The sequence below is a fragment of the Pogona vitticeps genome, chromosome 3 (assembly GCF_051106095.1).
Source record: "Pogona vitticeps strain Pit_001003342236 chromosome 3, PviZW2.1, whole genome shotgun sequence".
Lineage (NCBI taxonomy): Eukaryota > Metazoa > Chordata > Lepidosauria > Squamata > Agamidae > Pogona > Pogona vitticeps.
In genome coordinates, this window is record NC_135785.1 from 52,360,995 (window position 1) to 52,375,970 (window position 14,976).

Here is a 14,976-nt window from a genome sequence, read left to right on the forward strand (position 1 = left end):
AGCTTATATAGAAGATCTTTTTTAAAAAAAATTAAAAGAATTATTTTTATTTCAAGGGTAAATGGAAATAACTCAGGATTACAGGGATTATATCATGCTATACATTATCACATATTATCTGTACTTAAACATATCATTAAAGATTTTTGTGTCTGTTAGTTGCCTATATAATTCCAACTAAAGTCATTTGACTTTTGTATTAAAATTATCACATTTGGCTTTCAGTTATATATAGGGTCCCATTTTTCAGTTGCTTCTTGGATTGAATTGTCTTTCAAAGCTTCTGTTAATATGTCCACCTTCGCCACTTCCAAAATCTTTCCCACATGTACTTCATGATTTGGTATTTTGGTTTTCTTCCATTTCCATGCATAGAGTATTCTGGCTGCAGTTATTATATGTATCACCAAATGGCTCTCTCTCCTATCCAAACTCTCTGGCAACATATTTGATAAGAATAATTCTGGTTTAAAAAGTATATTAGATAGCAGAATTTTCTGTAAACATTCATGTATTAGTATTCAATAATCTTTTGCTTCACTACATGTCCACCACATACAATACAAGGTTCCCTCTTGTAATTTACATTTCCAACATATATTTGATGTACCTTTATACATTTTTGACAACTTACCTGGCGTCATGTACCATTTGTAGAACTTTTTGTATATATTTTCTTTAAAGTTTACTGATTTATTAATTTTCCATATTTTTCCCAGTCATCAATATCAATATTATGCCCTATATTTTGCACCCATTTGGTCATACAGTCTTTTAGCACTTCATCTTCCATCTTAATTTGTAATAAGAATTCATACTTTTTTAAAATCAATGTCATCTGTTTTTAATAATATTCTATCCAGGAGTATTTGCTCTTCATAAAAACCCTCCTTTTTATCTTTTACCATGTTTCCCCGAAAATAAGACAGGGTCTTATATTAATTTTTGCTCCAAAAACACATTAGGGCTTATTTTCAGGGGATTTTTTTTTCCATGTACAACTACATTTATTCAAATTCAGTCATGTCATCTTCTGGTTGCTGCACATTGGTGGAGGGCGGGGTTTCACTTAACTGGGGCTTATTTTTGTGCTAGGCCTTATAGGCATCCTGAAAAATCATGCTAGGGCTTATTTTCAGGTTAGGTCTTATTTTCGGCGAAACAGGATACATATCTAGATTCCAATTGTATTCTAGCTCACCAATCTATATATCTTGTTCTTCTAACTCATCTTTTAAATTCGCAATTTCCTTTTAGTACCATAATTCTTTATATCTGAGCAGTCTGTTTACAGTCATAAGGTTGGGTTGGGTAAAAGCTTCTAATGGAGATATCCACTCTGGTATCTTCCTGTATATCGTATCTTGTCCCAGGACCTTAATAGAGATCTTCTTATCAAATGATTGTAACAATATTTGTGCTTTTTAGCTTTTTTGTACCACAAAAATGCATGCCAACCAAGCATCAGATCATGTTCTTCCAGCTTGAGTAGTCTATTATTTTTAAGAGTCATCCATTCCTTTATCCAAACTAATACACAAGCTTTATGTGTCAAGATGCAGGGAAACATTCTTGCCTGTACCCCATCACATTGACTCTCTGTGGCCTTTGCTTCCCCTACTTCACTGCCATCAACTACTGGAAGATTTCTTGCCCCCTCAAATATTTGCACCTTCCATGCCTCTTATGCTTGCAACAAGGTTTCAGAACAGCTGTCGGATACTATCTGTTTCTTTGAAATTTCTTCTCAAAACCATCCTTTTTGACAGAACTCTCTGGCTCAGTGGCACTCGGGCTTAAATTCCTAGGTGTGCTTGGACCACGACTCCCAGAAACCTTGACCACTAGATGTGCTGGATGCACCTTCTGAGAATTTTAATCGAGGAACATACAGGAATCCAAGCTTTGGAACTATTGCCTTACATCAGGAAAACTGGTACATATAATTGAACTAATTTATCTCCTTTCTTTATCTTCCCCCCATTATTTCTGTTCTTTCTTTAGTGGAAAATTTCTTCAGTCAGTCTGACTCCACCCTGTGTTTCTGGATTCCAGATTTCTGTAGCTCCAATCAGCATGGCCAGTTATGAAGAATAATGGGAGTAGTCCTTTGTGAGTGTCTTCAGGGCTACAAGTTTTTAAGCTAAACGTATTTTGTAATGCACCATAATAGAATGCAAAGAAAAACAAGGGTGATTGTTTAAGCACTAGTTCTTTACTGTTATTGACTACCTGCTATAAGTTCAACTACTGGTGCCAGGACTACTTTCTCCAATAATCTGAATGAGGTACAACAAAAAGTAATACATTTCAGCTTTATATAATACTCTTGCATGGGTAATTCAAGTTTCCTTTGGTTGAAAGCACAGCTCTCCCGGGGGATTGTGAAATTACCACACTCTAATCAAGCCCAATATTTTCCTTTGCCAAGCAGGATACACCATCATCGAAACTGTGGAATGCCCACAATGACATAGAATGCTGATGCACACAACATATTTTAGCAGAGGTTAATTGTATCCCATGCTACCTCAGTCTTCCGAGGATTAAGATCAAGTGAAGCTCAGCACTGCAAAGCAGCACTGTCTGCAAAATAAACCACCCTATGTCTTCAGGATGCTGACTAGTCATTAGTCTGGCTTCAGTCTATACCATAAACCTACAGATTAAGTGACACAGGCCCTGAATTTTTTGGCAACTAAAGGCTTAGAGGAGGAGATCATACAGTAATGTGGCAACCTCATACTGTATGTTCTTTGACTTGACCTTACAGAGTTCATACACAGGGAACGGGAAGTGATGGAATAAATGATATTTTGGCCTGGAAAGTCACATGTGCAGGAGCACTGGGTTCTACTTCTACACCAATGGACATTTCAAAGAAGTAGCCATGTTAGGTTGTGCAAGGATATCCAGACAAAAATAACAAAATTAAGAGATTAAAAGAAAACTTTAAAGCCAAATTCTGTAGCATTGTAAAGGCTAATTGTTACATTTCAGTGTGAGCTTTTGTGAATATATCAATTTCCTCAGGCATACTGGAGTGAAGCCAAACCAAAAGTTACCTACAAAATAGGCACAGGAAATGGATTGACAAGGTAACAATGGTTTTGCTTCAATATGTTTGAAGAAGTGGATGTATCCATGAAAGCTCATGTTGAAATAAAACAGTCTTTAAAGTGCAACAACATTTTTGTTTCCATTTTTGTCTGAACAATGGAGATGGCACAGACCTGTGATTCTTGGAATCAGGGAATGCTCTCTCTATAGCAGATAATTTGATGCAAGCAGCAGCATAGTGTATGGGCAATAGATATAGTGTATCTGAAGAAATGGTTGGACATTCTAAGCAAGAAGGAACAAAGCCTGCATGGAGAGAAGAGTTCTGGGCTCCTAGCCTTCTGCCAAACATTGCATTTGCTTGTTTCAAGCACCATCCTTGGGCTTTCTTTCCCTTGTTTCATTGCTATAGCATTTCTCAGATTTCCAGTGAATCATGCCAGTGAATAAGCTGTATGTTTGAGCTGTATTTCACTAGGTGACAAAAGAAAATCTGTGAAAACTGATGCCAGGCTAGATAGCAACAGACCTACTACTCATTTCAGCATTCCAATCATTGTGTAGAGCTGCTTTGCCCTTTAGAGCCAGCCATGGGAGCTGAAATGCTGGCGCAGTTCCATCACTTGTGTTTCGCTCAATGGGAGCAGGGGAGCACGACAGAAGCCTCCTTCATAACCAAACCACTCCATGGCCTGCTTCAGACCTGGGACGCCAAACTTCTGGGTCACCTGTGGAAACAGAAACTGTGAATTTCTGAAAACATCCATACAGCAAACAATCTGAAATACTGTAGGTATCCTGAACGCAAGAAATGTTCAGCGGTGGAACAGGCTGCACTGGGAAGTGATGGACTCTCCTTCATTGGAGATATTTTTAAAAGAGCTTGGCTGGCTGTCAAGGATGGTTTAGCTGTAGCTTTTTTGCATCTGAAGAAGGTTTGACTATATGACACTTGTGGAAACGTTCTAACTCTACAGTTCTAAGCTTCTATTGCACAGGTAACCCTGAGTTCTAGACCCACAGGATGTAGAAGCAACTTAAGAACTCCATCGGCCAAGATGACTTGTCCTCACTAGATGTATTAGACTACTGCTCCCATCATCCTCAACTAGCATGCCTTTTGACCCTGCAGACTGAGTATGATGGGAGTTGCAATCCAACACATTTGGGAAGCAGCTGGAGAAGGCAGATGTAGAAATGGTCCTATGTCCACAGAAGGTCCAGCATAAAACAGATGGGCATCATCAGGATCTAATATAGCTATGCTGTATATATACAGTATTAATAAAAAGTATATGGAGAGACTTTATATAAGATCATGCTATTTTTCTGTCTAGCTAAGTGTTGCCTGCCATAGTTAATACAATTGTGGGGCAGGGGGAAGTACAGGAAACTTAGTACTGAAATTAGAAGCCCTGGATATTTTCTCATAAATATTAAATAATCTACCAAAAATTAAGCACTCATTACTTATGGTTTTGTAGGTTTTGGAAATGTGCAGTGTGAATACAGCACAGGCTGTGCAAAGAAAACTGAAAATGTCATGGTCTTTGTCTCCAAAGTAGCATTTTTTGTGTGAGGAATCAAAATGAAAAATTTCCATAGCTCAGGAAACAGACATTCACAATGGAGAGAGGGGCTGAGTTTGGTGCTGCTGTGGTGAGGTGGGGAAAATGCAAGACAAATCTGTAGGCTGTCATTAGACAACCGCTTGTTTGTGCTGCTAATTTGGCACTAGGGTGCATATAACCCGTGGTTCTGGGAAGATCTTTTGCTAAAAAGGAGAAAGGATGGGACTGGCTCCCATCCAGACCAGCCCAAATTGTGCACAAGAGTTTTATCTTGGCCTGAGTGAATTCCACAGAAACTGCCCATGGCTTGGCAAAAAAAGTGGTTTTGCCAACTTCAGATCCCACATTTCCTCCCAGTCTTCTGACTTTTACCGCAATGTTTGGCTCAATGAGTCGATGCTGCAGTTTACGGGCCTCATCCCAGCTTCTAGAATGGCACAGCTGCTCAAGCTGACAGACAGGCATGCCAAGAACATTGGCAAGGGCACAGATCCCTCCAGCAGCACCTGAAGCAAGAAACAGCCAGCAGAAAAGAACACCTGGACACTGAAACACACCATCTTTGCACAACTGACGCTCCATCACTACCCCAAGAAATCTTTCAATCCAATGTGGTATACAATAGACCAAATGTTGTGATCTTCTCTCCCAACAGCTCACCTGTGACTGTGAATAATATTTACAAAATACTCATTCTCTCCAAGGCTGGGCTAATACACTGAGATTGCTATCCTTCACAAGAAAACAAGACAAGATTGAGTTTCCATAATTTTGTGCAAACTGTTTCTGTTCAAAACTCCTGCCTTTGCCAGTACAGAGCACAAACATAAGTACAGTACTGGCTTCTTGGTCAAAAAGACAGAAACAACCCATCTCATCCTTGTAATATTTGACAGACCATGCAGTGGGACAGCAGCTACTCCAGTTCTGTGTAATTTGCATAAAAATAGTTTGTGCATATATCAGAATTCTCATTGAGGATGCCTTAAATATCTCGCCTCTCAAGCAGAAGAATAATAATCTTTGAGTTCCTCATCTGCAAGTGCAAGCAAGGATTTGGATCCCTAATCTCAACTGTTGCTCCCTAGCAGATCTGCTCAAGGAACGGTATAGGGATGCAAGTTTCCAAATAGCCTGCTATCTCTTTTTAAAATGTTATACACTCAACACACCGTATACTTTCTCAACTCCCAAAACATCCAGCCAAAACACTTTGCAGGACTGCCTCCCATCACCATACACAGGTTCATTCCTGCCATCACCTACCTACAATGTAACTGGCCAGGAGAAAGCCAGCTGATCCTGCCAGTACCTGGAAGTCTTCATGCTGTGTCTTGTAAACCAGCAGCCCCACACGGGTTATCTAAGAAGAAATGTGATGGCTTGATGGGGTAAACAAGACTGATCACAAGAAGTTGCAAAAGTTGCCATTGACAGTGGACATTGGGTATTCATAAGTCATGTTCTCATGCACTCTTAAACCCTTTTCAGGTATTCAGTAAAAGGGTTAATCTGAACAGGTGAGCAGAGGGAGCACAATAGCCCTGCCCCTCTCTGTCCTAACTCTGTCCGAAGAGAAAAACATCTCTACATTTGGAGCACCTCTTCATGATTAGGAACCCTGGTTTCTCATCCAGGGAGAGCAAGCCCAGAAAAACCAGTCCCAAGGCTTTATGATGTTGGGGCTGATTCTTCCAGGTTCCTGATTCTCCATATATGAAGAGAGCTCTCCTCTTCAGATTTAGAGTTCCATACAAGGAGAGCTAGAATGTAATGGGACAGGGTTAGCCTAGTCCCTCTACTATCACATTCAGACTAAATACATCCTGATGGCCTGAACAGGGCTCCGGATACAGGACTAATGTTTTAGGAATACTTACCAATATTGCTTGGCCTTCCCAACCCCCTTTTTTTTAAAGAAATAAGTGTTCCCCAGCCTAGGTCTCTCCAAATCTTCTGCCCTGCAGCATCCAGCTAGCATGGACAACAACACCATCAAATTGATGCATTATGTCATAAAGCAGAATATCTGGGAAGACCTAGGTTGTTAGGGAAGGAGGATGTAAAGATTTTTCCCCTGTTACACAATTTTCTCATGTGCAAGTCTGAGTACCTATTAAAAACAAGCTTCCCCCCCCCCCAGAAAAAAAGGGTGGGTGGGTGCGTTCAGAATTACAATTCAGATCCGAGTCATTGGGGGGGAAAGCCTGAGGTGAGTCCCGGTCGAGTCACTGGTGCGACTTAAGTCCAACTTGACAGTGAGTCCTGTGACTCGAGTCCCCATCCCTGCAAAAAGGTGACATGGATGACCTACACTTCTGAGCAGAGGATGTTGCAAGGCCACGTTATGTCTTGACATTGTTCATGTTTCTGCTTGGGATGTTCTTTGAGGAAACATCATCTGGGATCCCCATACAGGTTGTACTGAGGTTTGGAGGGGGGGAATAAAACTAGTGTATTACAGTAATTTGTACAAGCCATTGGTAGACCCACAACTTGACTTGGGTAGAGGCCATCACTAGTTTCTTCTCATCTACTTCCAGGTGAGTTATGGGGACCTAAAACAAATCTGGCTGCTTGGCTAAGGTTCCCAGTTGTGTCATTCTACCAGCAAAATGGATCCTAGTCTGATCCTAGATATGAAAGTGTCAGTACTTGAGAATGAAAACCTGATCCTCTACATGTACAGTATGCCATTCTGATTTCCTTGGAGGGTTAAGTAGGATACACATGTGAGAGACAGATAAAAAGCTGCTGTTTTTCAGCACACCATTCCTGCCATGGAGATGACAGTCATTAGTGCCTGTTGTATGACAAAATACAGCCACATTCAATCTGGAGAAATCAGCTGTATATTCCAAACTGCTATACTGGATGGGCAACAGTGCTTATACAGATATATTTTGGACTTTCACTTCCATAATCCCTCACGCTGGCAATGGTTAATAGAAGTTGTTATTTAACAGAAGTTGGAGTGCTGAAGTTATCTTTTTTTTAATGGGTTAGGTGTAGGGATAGAAGAAATGGGGGCATGGGATAAACAGGGGGTGCAAATCAACATAAACATTTTAAAATACTCATTATCATCTGTTACATTTTATAGATACATAAGTTCCCAGTATAGCTTAATTATAATATACATTCTATTTCTAAAATTTATCACAGGCTTTCAATTATCAAATATTAATTTGCATTCTATTTCTAAGCCAGTCATAAAAATTTATGCTAACAATTCCCATGGTTCATCTTTCTTGTCAGATCTAACCATTCTGATAATTTATGTAAAGGGAATTATGTAAGAATGCTGTTCGCGGACTTTAGCTCTGCTTTTAACACCATTATACCCCACAGATTAATAGACAAACTTAAAGATCTTGATTTTCCAGATTCTGTCTGTCTGTGGATTTTGGATTTTTTAACAAATCGTCCACAAAGGGTTAAACTGAATGACTACATCTCTACTGACAAGATACTCAGCACTGGCACTCCACAAGGCTGTGTCCTTAGTCCACTACTGTTCTCCATTTATTCATCGGATTGCACCAATAACCATCCCAGTAATAGGATTATCAAATTTGCAGACGATACTACACTAGTAGGACTTATCTCTGGGGATGATGAGTCTGTGTATCGGGACGAGGTATTACAGCTATCCCGCTGGTGCAAAAAAAACAACATTTTATTTAACATCCAAAAAACCAAGGAATTCATAGTGGACTATAGGAAAAAAAGAGCAGACATTCAGCCACTTTATATAGATGGAGTTTGTGTGGAACAGGTGGTTGAATGTAAGTTTCTTGGGACTATCATAACAAATGACCTGACTTGGAGTGCAAACACCGCTGCGTTAATCAGGAAGGCACAACAACGGTTGTGTTTTCTAAGGATTCTTAGAAAGCAACAATTGACTGAGAGTTTGTTGATCACCTTCTATCGGAGTTCGATTGAGAGCATATTATCCTACTGTCTCTGTGTATGGTTCACGAGCTGCACAGTGGCAGAGAAAAAGGCAATTCAAGGGGTGATCAAGACGGCCCAAAACATCATTGGCTGTTCACTCCCCTCTTTGGAAGAATTGTATAAGAACAGATGTAAGAGGAAGATATCTAACATACTGAAAGACTCCTCTCATCCGGGATATCAGCTCTTTAAACTATTACCATCAGGAAGGAGATTCAGGGTATTGAAAGCAAGGACAAGCAGATTCAAGAACAGTTTTTACCCAAGTGCAGTATTGAGTTTAAATGCGGGGCCATAGGTTTTTGGTGGAATTTTAATTGCTGAGAGAAAACGGGGTATCTATATTTGGATGGTGAAAGTTGTGTATATTTTAACTTTTTTTTGTAGTGTTGTCCAGTTTTACCTTGGGGAAGAGCACCTCATTTCGTTGCACCCACTTGTGAGCGCAATGACAAATAAATTTCTTATGTCTTATGTCTTATGTCTTATGTCTTATCCATTTCCACCATGTCCAGAATTTTTGCTATTAACTCATCTTATGATGGATTCTCCGGGTCTAAATATGTTTTCATTGGTTCTTCTGAGTCAGAAATTATGTTTAATAGAAAGAATTCAGGGGTTACAGTTATCAGACTCTCTAGAACCTCTTGCAAAAGCATTTCAATCCTTTTCAAGTATTTGGGGCTTTCCTGCATGACCACCAAATATGATAGAACCTTCTTTTTGTTTACATCTCCAACAGAGGTTTGAAATTTTTACATCCATTTTGGCTAGTTTTGTGGGAGTTATATACCATCTGTAGAATATTTTATATATTTTTCTTTAAATGCTACTGACTTGATAAGTTTTATATTGTTTTTATATTGTTTTTCCATATTTGTTCTCACCGATCCAAACTTATATTATGCCCAATATCCTGTGCCCACCTTATCAAACATTCCTTAACTACCACCTCCTGGGTATCAAAATCTAATAAAAAATTATATTGGGCTTCAATATCTTTAATGTCTTTGGTATCCAGGAGTATTCTGTCAAAGAGAGTATTGTCCACATAGAAACTTTGTTGCTTATCTTTACCATATCTTGATATTAACTGGGAATGTGACCACTAGTTATCTACTTCTAAATAACCTGATATAACTTAACTTTTATTGTAAGTTGAACTGATATGTAAGACTGAAAAATGAGTGCATGGCTCAAGATCACTCAGTAAGTTTTATGGCAAACTGAGGATTTAAACCAAGACCTCCAGAAAGTGAACATGGCAAATACCAACAAAAAGTGACTCAGAGAGCTGTTGAGGCTGTGGAGGGATGACCGCAGGCAGGTTCTGGAGCCGAAGAAGCTTCAGTGGGTCTTTGACGTTTAGTAGAAGTTTTCTACGCTGAGGACTTTGGCATTGAGGGTTTCAACTTGTGTGTTTTAGAGGTCTTGGATGATGTACATGGAGCGTCGAAGTGAGATGGTGTAGCTGATGGACATTGTTTTGATGATTCGGTAACAACTTTTTCCATTGCTTTTGTTTGAGAAGTGGCCTTACATGGGGCTGGGCCATTTTAACTGGTTGCAAAGATTGTTCCCTAAATCGGAGTTTTAGCCTAGAAAGGTGGGACCGGAGAACTCCACGTCTGAAATTTTTGCAATGGGCACAGGAGGAAGTTTGATGTTCTTCTCCTAAACAGAAAAGGCACTTAGCGTGTCCGTCGGGATGCGGAATTTTATTATCACAGAGATGCAGTGCTTAAACGGGCCCAAAGGGGCCATGAATTTAGAGAAAAATGATTTAAGAGAAAATGAGGTTGGATGGGGGGGTGCGGCCGGGAGGCCGATTGTGGAGAAGAAGAAAAAGTAATAAAAGTATTGAAAACTCTGAATTGTAATAAGAGAAATTAAATAAAAATAAAAAGGAATCAAGATTAAGCAGAACGAACTGTGAGTCTCTCAACGTGGCAGTTGAAAGAAACTGAAAGGGGAAACTTGGCACCAAGGTACTTAAACGGGGAGAGGGGCTTATTCTAATGTGTTTATTGCTACCGCAGAAGCTCTAGACTCTTCCAATGAGGCTCCGCACAGGCGCGGATCACCCAGGGTGTGATTCAAAGAGGCCACAAAGAAGAACAGGTCTTCACCCAAGAGCTATACATCAAAGGGGGAAATTGTGATGTGCACAACCACATCATGGAGCTACTCAGCACAACCCAGCATAAATGTTTGGTTAAACTATAAGTATAAAATCTGCATAGGGCTTTAAGTATAAGGTTTATCAAGAAACTTGCTTCTTTCCTCTTCCCATATTTATTTAACAGCACACCTAGACTCTTTTTCATTTTAAAATCCCAGGGCAGTCTACAGATAACAACCACAGTACAAGTAGTACCTAGAAGAATCATAGAATAATTATCATAGAATAATAGAGATGGAAGGGGGCTATAAGGCCACTGGGTCCAAGAATAAAGTAATAAAACAATAATATCTACAGTTCATTGAAAAATAGGATGACGGATAAAGGTTAGCAATTAGGGCAATACTGAGGAGAATGCTTGGGTAAAGAGATAGATTTTCAGTTGGTGGGAACCTGCTTAGACACAGGTAGGGGAGACCATTCTACACAGTAAACACCACAACAGAGAAATCCTTCCTTTGCAATACAAGCACATGAACATCATCAGGATGTGATAGCAGAAAAAAAGAGCTAAATAATTGTGTGGAAGTCTACCACCTGGCTGCATACCTTGTATATGAAAAATATTTTCTGGGCTAAGAAAGTTGTTATTTTAGAGTTAATATTTCAACACTAGATAAAGAGACTGTTGGCAGGTCTCCAGATCCTCCTTGAGAACGTGATGTTCTACCTCTCAAATAGTGGAAGGCCTTCCAAATTAGATGCTTGTCAGCATCCCAAAATGCAATTGTACCGTCCCACCTCCTGGATCACCTTGGCTTCCACCTTTCTTCACTTACATTGCCACCACTGTCCTTGATCCCGACAATGTTGGGGTGCTGTGCAAGGCTAATCACAGCATCAGTAGGCAGCTCCAGGCCTGTGTTGGCAGGGACACTGTAGAGGATCACAGGGATTGGAGAGGCATCAGCCACCTGAGAGGCACAAAGCAGTACAAGTGTGAGTTTCAGGAGAATCAACATGTGTATAGACAGTGAAGTACAGTATTCCACTAAGGCATTATCCAGAAACGTGCATCAAAAAAATCAAGATTCACATATTTTCTTTAGCATGATAGAATTCATTAAATACCACTCATCTCCTTACTGCAGCAGTTCCTGTATGGATACAGTGCCACTAGGAATAATATGGCCCTCTGGATGTTATTAGATGGCAGCATCTAACATTGTTTACCATAGTTTATACTAGCTAAAGCTGATAAAGACTCCAGTCCAAATTGTGTACTACAGCTCCCAGATACCTCCTTAGGCATGGCCAAATGAACTTTCCCAAGCCCTAGCACAGTAGCTACTAGGTACCTATCAGATACATATATGCATACAAGTGTGTGTAGATTTTGTCTATGCAGTGTCTTTTGGAGCAGGTTGGTGTGTGTTTAATAGGGTCACTTGGGACTAAATGTGCAATATGCCAGTTCATTTGGTGTGATCCTTATATCCAAATGGTATATCAGAGCTTAAGCAACCTTATTTGGTCTAGCTCCTTCCAGCTGGAATTTCCAATATTGTGAAGGAGCAGATTAAGAGGGCCGCTTCAGGATACTGGCAAATAAACACTTCTTCTGCTTCTCAGCCGAGGGGCAGAGGAAGTGATTTTTTTTAGAGACCCTATCAGGGCAGTTAAAATGTGCTGCATCACTTATGTTTCCTGGTCTTTTTAAATTCACAACAGTCATAATTTGTTTTTCAGAGGCTGAAAAGGTCAGTCTAATGGACAAAACATTTGTTTATTCATTTTGATTTAAACGTGCTGAACACTGAAAAAAATTTGACTGTTATGAATTTTAAAATACAGAGAAAAATAATTATAAATAATATATACCCTACAATTCAAGGTAATTAAACACCAAAGACACTCCTTTCCACTCCACATCCCTGTTTTTCCAAAGTTCAGCTTTGTGCTCATCTATCATTTTATGAATAAGTTAAGCAGGATAAGCTTGTGAAAAAGAAATCATCTTCTCCCTTCAGCTTATAGATACACTGAATCTGAATCCAGTCTTAAAAACATTTATTAGCTGCCTTTCCACTTTGTTTGACATGCTCAAGTACAAGCAATGCCCCAATTCCTAGTGTAATCCCATACGCTTGCTCAAAAATACCCCCAATCACAGTCTCTGATTTGGGGGTGGGGGGAGAGATGCCCTAACCCCATTCTTTACCTGCGTGTAGTGATGGATCAAGGCTGCACTGGTCATGCTTCCCCGGAAATAGCAAGGAGTCACCACAAGGGCAGCATCAGCACCCCTGTCAGCCATTTGTGCCGTCATCTCAATGGTGCCCTGAGTTGCTGAATGGAAAAGCATTAAATGGGGAAATCAGTACAGTGAGATCAGTTTTTCTGAGCCCTGTAGAAACAAAGTGTAGGCCCTGTGGGTCAGGAAACCTTTTTTTTTCTACTTGTGGCTCTTTCCACTTTAATCTAGGAAAGTTTTCGAAGACCATATTCCAGCAGTAGATGAAAATAGATACATGGGACAGGGCCAAAGCAAAGTGGAGGAGGCTGGTTGCATTTCTTGTCAACTTGAACAGATATATTCTTGCCAAACATACAAAGTACAAGAGAATTCTGTGCATATCAAATGTGGAATCTGCATGTAAGTCATAGCTTTGAGGATTTTAAACAGCCTGCTAGCTCTTCTCTTCATTCAATCGTCAGAGGTAGCAGCAAAACGAGCTTGAAACCCAGTGTTTCCCACTGTTGTTCTAATAGCCCAAAGGTTCAAGTTAGAGTCCATAAAAGTAAGGGGACAATTCTTAGTACCAGAATCATTGAATCAGTCTGGGGGAAACAGAGGCTGACATCTTCCAGCCTAGTCTCCACACTGCTTACATTCATATCCTGTTCCAGCAAGAAGAAGCTTCTCCTGGGGTGTAGCTTGGCGCACCCGTTTCACCACCTCTAGACGTTCCTGCTGTGTCAGATAGGGAGCTTCCCCATTGGAACCCTGCACAACAAAACCTGCCAAAAAAAAAAAAAGTTGGCATTTTTGTTCAAGCATAGAAGAACATTTTTTCAGAGCAGAGAGGGAAGTGCCAACCAAAGCAGGTTCCTTCTCTGTGCCTCCATCTCCTGCAGAGCCAGAGGCCAAGGCTAAAGTTCAGGCCGGCAGCCATGTGTATCACTGAGGATGAGCGATAATAAAATAGCAACCAGTTCAGCAGCACATCCCCTTCCCACTTTCTGGAAAAGAGCCAGCAGCTGCGAGTACCAACCAAGGCTTTCCTGTTCCTTTCTCATAACCTCTTGTGAGCCACCAGCGATGGAGGAAATGCAAAGTTACATGTTTTCCTATGCCTTTCACAATACAGTAGTATGGCAGAAGTTAATTTCTACATTGTTGAATGAGAATTAGGGCAGGGAGATACTGGCAGGCGGGGAAGTCCACAAGCAAGACCTTCTGTTCTCCAGTATAGTGCGCCTCCTGACAGTGGATACTGATACCGTCTCAACTGAGCAGCAAAGCAGGGGCAGAAGCCCACCGAGGTGACTCCTTCCGCCGTACCTGGAAAGACCCCCAAGCACACACACACACTCCATCCCCACCCTCGCGCTTGCCCGTGGCGGTGGCAGCGCTCGCCAGCCTCTACCTCGGAAGGGAATCTCCGCGTAGAGACGCAGGTTCTCTTCCAGCCGGAGGTAATCGACTTCTCCCTGCGACGTGAAAGGGGTGGCCAAGGGCGGATAGATGCCTCTCAGGTCCAGACGCCGGTTCGGGGCGGCGGCGGCGGCAGCCCCAGAGGCGAGCCTCCTGGCAGGGCCCCCAGCCCCCCGGAGGCGCGAGCAAGGGCCCTTTGGCCAAACCAGGGGCCAGAAACGGCGCGGGACCCGTGTCACCCCGACCATTGCCCCGTCGGTCCGTGAGAGCGCGCCGCACGGGTTCGTGGGGGGGCACACGCCTCCTTCAGGAGGGCGGGGAAGTGGCTGCCTTAGACCGCCCTTCAGAGGCGGGAGTGGTCAGAACAGGCCAGCCTTCAGCAACAGGAAAGCTCTTCGCGAACTTGAAAGGACGGAGGGGGAAAGGGTCCTGAAATGCACCCTCGCAACGACCCCGCGCTATTCTCCTCTGTTGGGTCTCTTGCAGGGATGTATTATTGTCAAGTCTCTTCCGAGTTATGGGCGACCCTATCGGGTACGTGGCTGTGAAGCGAGAGGTTGAGGGACTTTAATTCCCCACGACCATGCCTGCTGTGAGTAGAGCCA

The 14,976-nt window shown here is 41.5% G+C and overlaps 1 protein-coding gene across 2 annotated transcripts; it reads right to left on the reverse strand.

The window, feature by feature from the left end:
* Window positions 1-295: 295 nt before the first annotated feature.
* On the reverse strand, window positions 296-14,669 carry HOGA1 (4-hydroxy-2-oxoglutarate aldolase 1). Of its 2 annotated transcripts, XM_078389408.1 has the most exons (8): window positions 14,364-14,667; window positions 13,606-13,734; window positions 12,935-13,062; window positions 11,553-11,687; window positions 5,898-5,994; window positions 5,004-5,137; window positions 3,597-3,788; window positions 296-436 (listed from the first exon to the last, which is right to left on the reverse strand). In XM_078389408.1, the coding sequence occupies exons 1-7, from the start codon at window positions 14,617-14,619 to the stop codon at window positions 3,639-3,641; spliced, it is 1,029 nt and encodes a 342-aa protein (XP_078245534.1). In that variant the 5' UTR covers window positions 14,620-14,667; the 3' UTR covers window positions 296-436; window positions 3,597-3,638. The 2 variants fall into 2 exon arrangements, with proteins under 2 accessions (XP_078245534.1, XP_020667687.3); XM_020812028.3 differs by lacking the exon at window positions 296-436 and having other exon boundaries at window positions 2,197-3,788; window positions 14,364-14,669.
* Window positions 14,670-14,976: the final 307 nt, after the last annotated feature.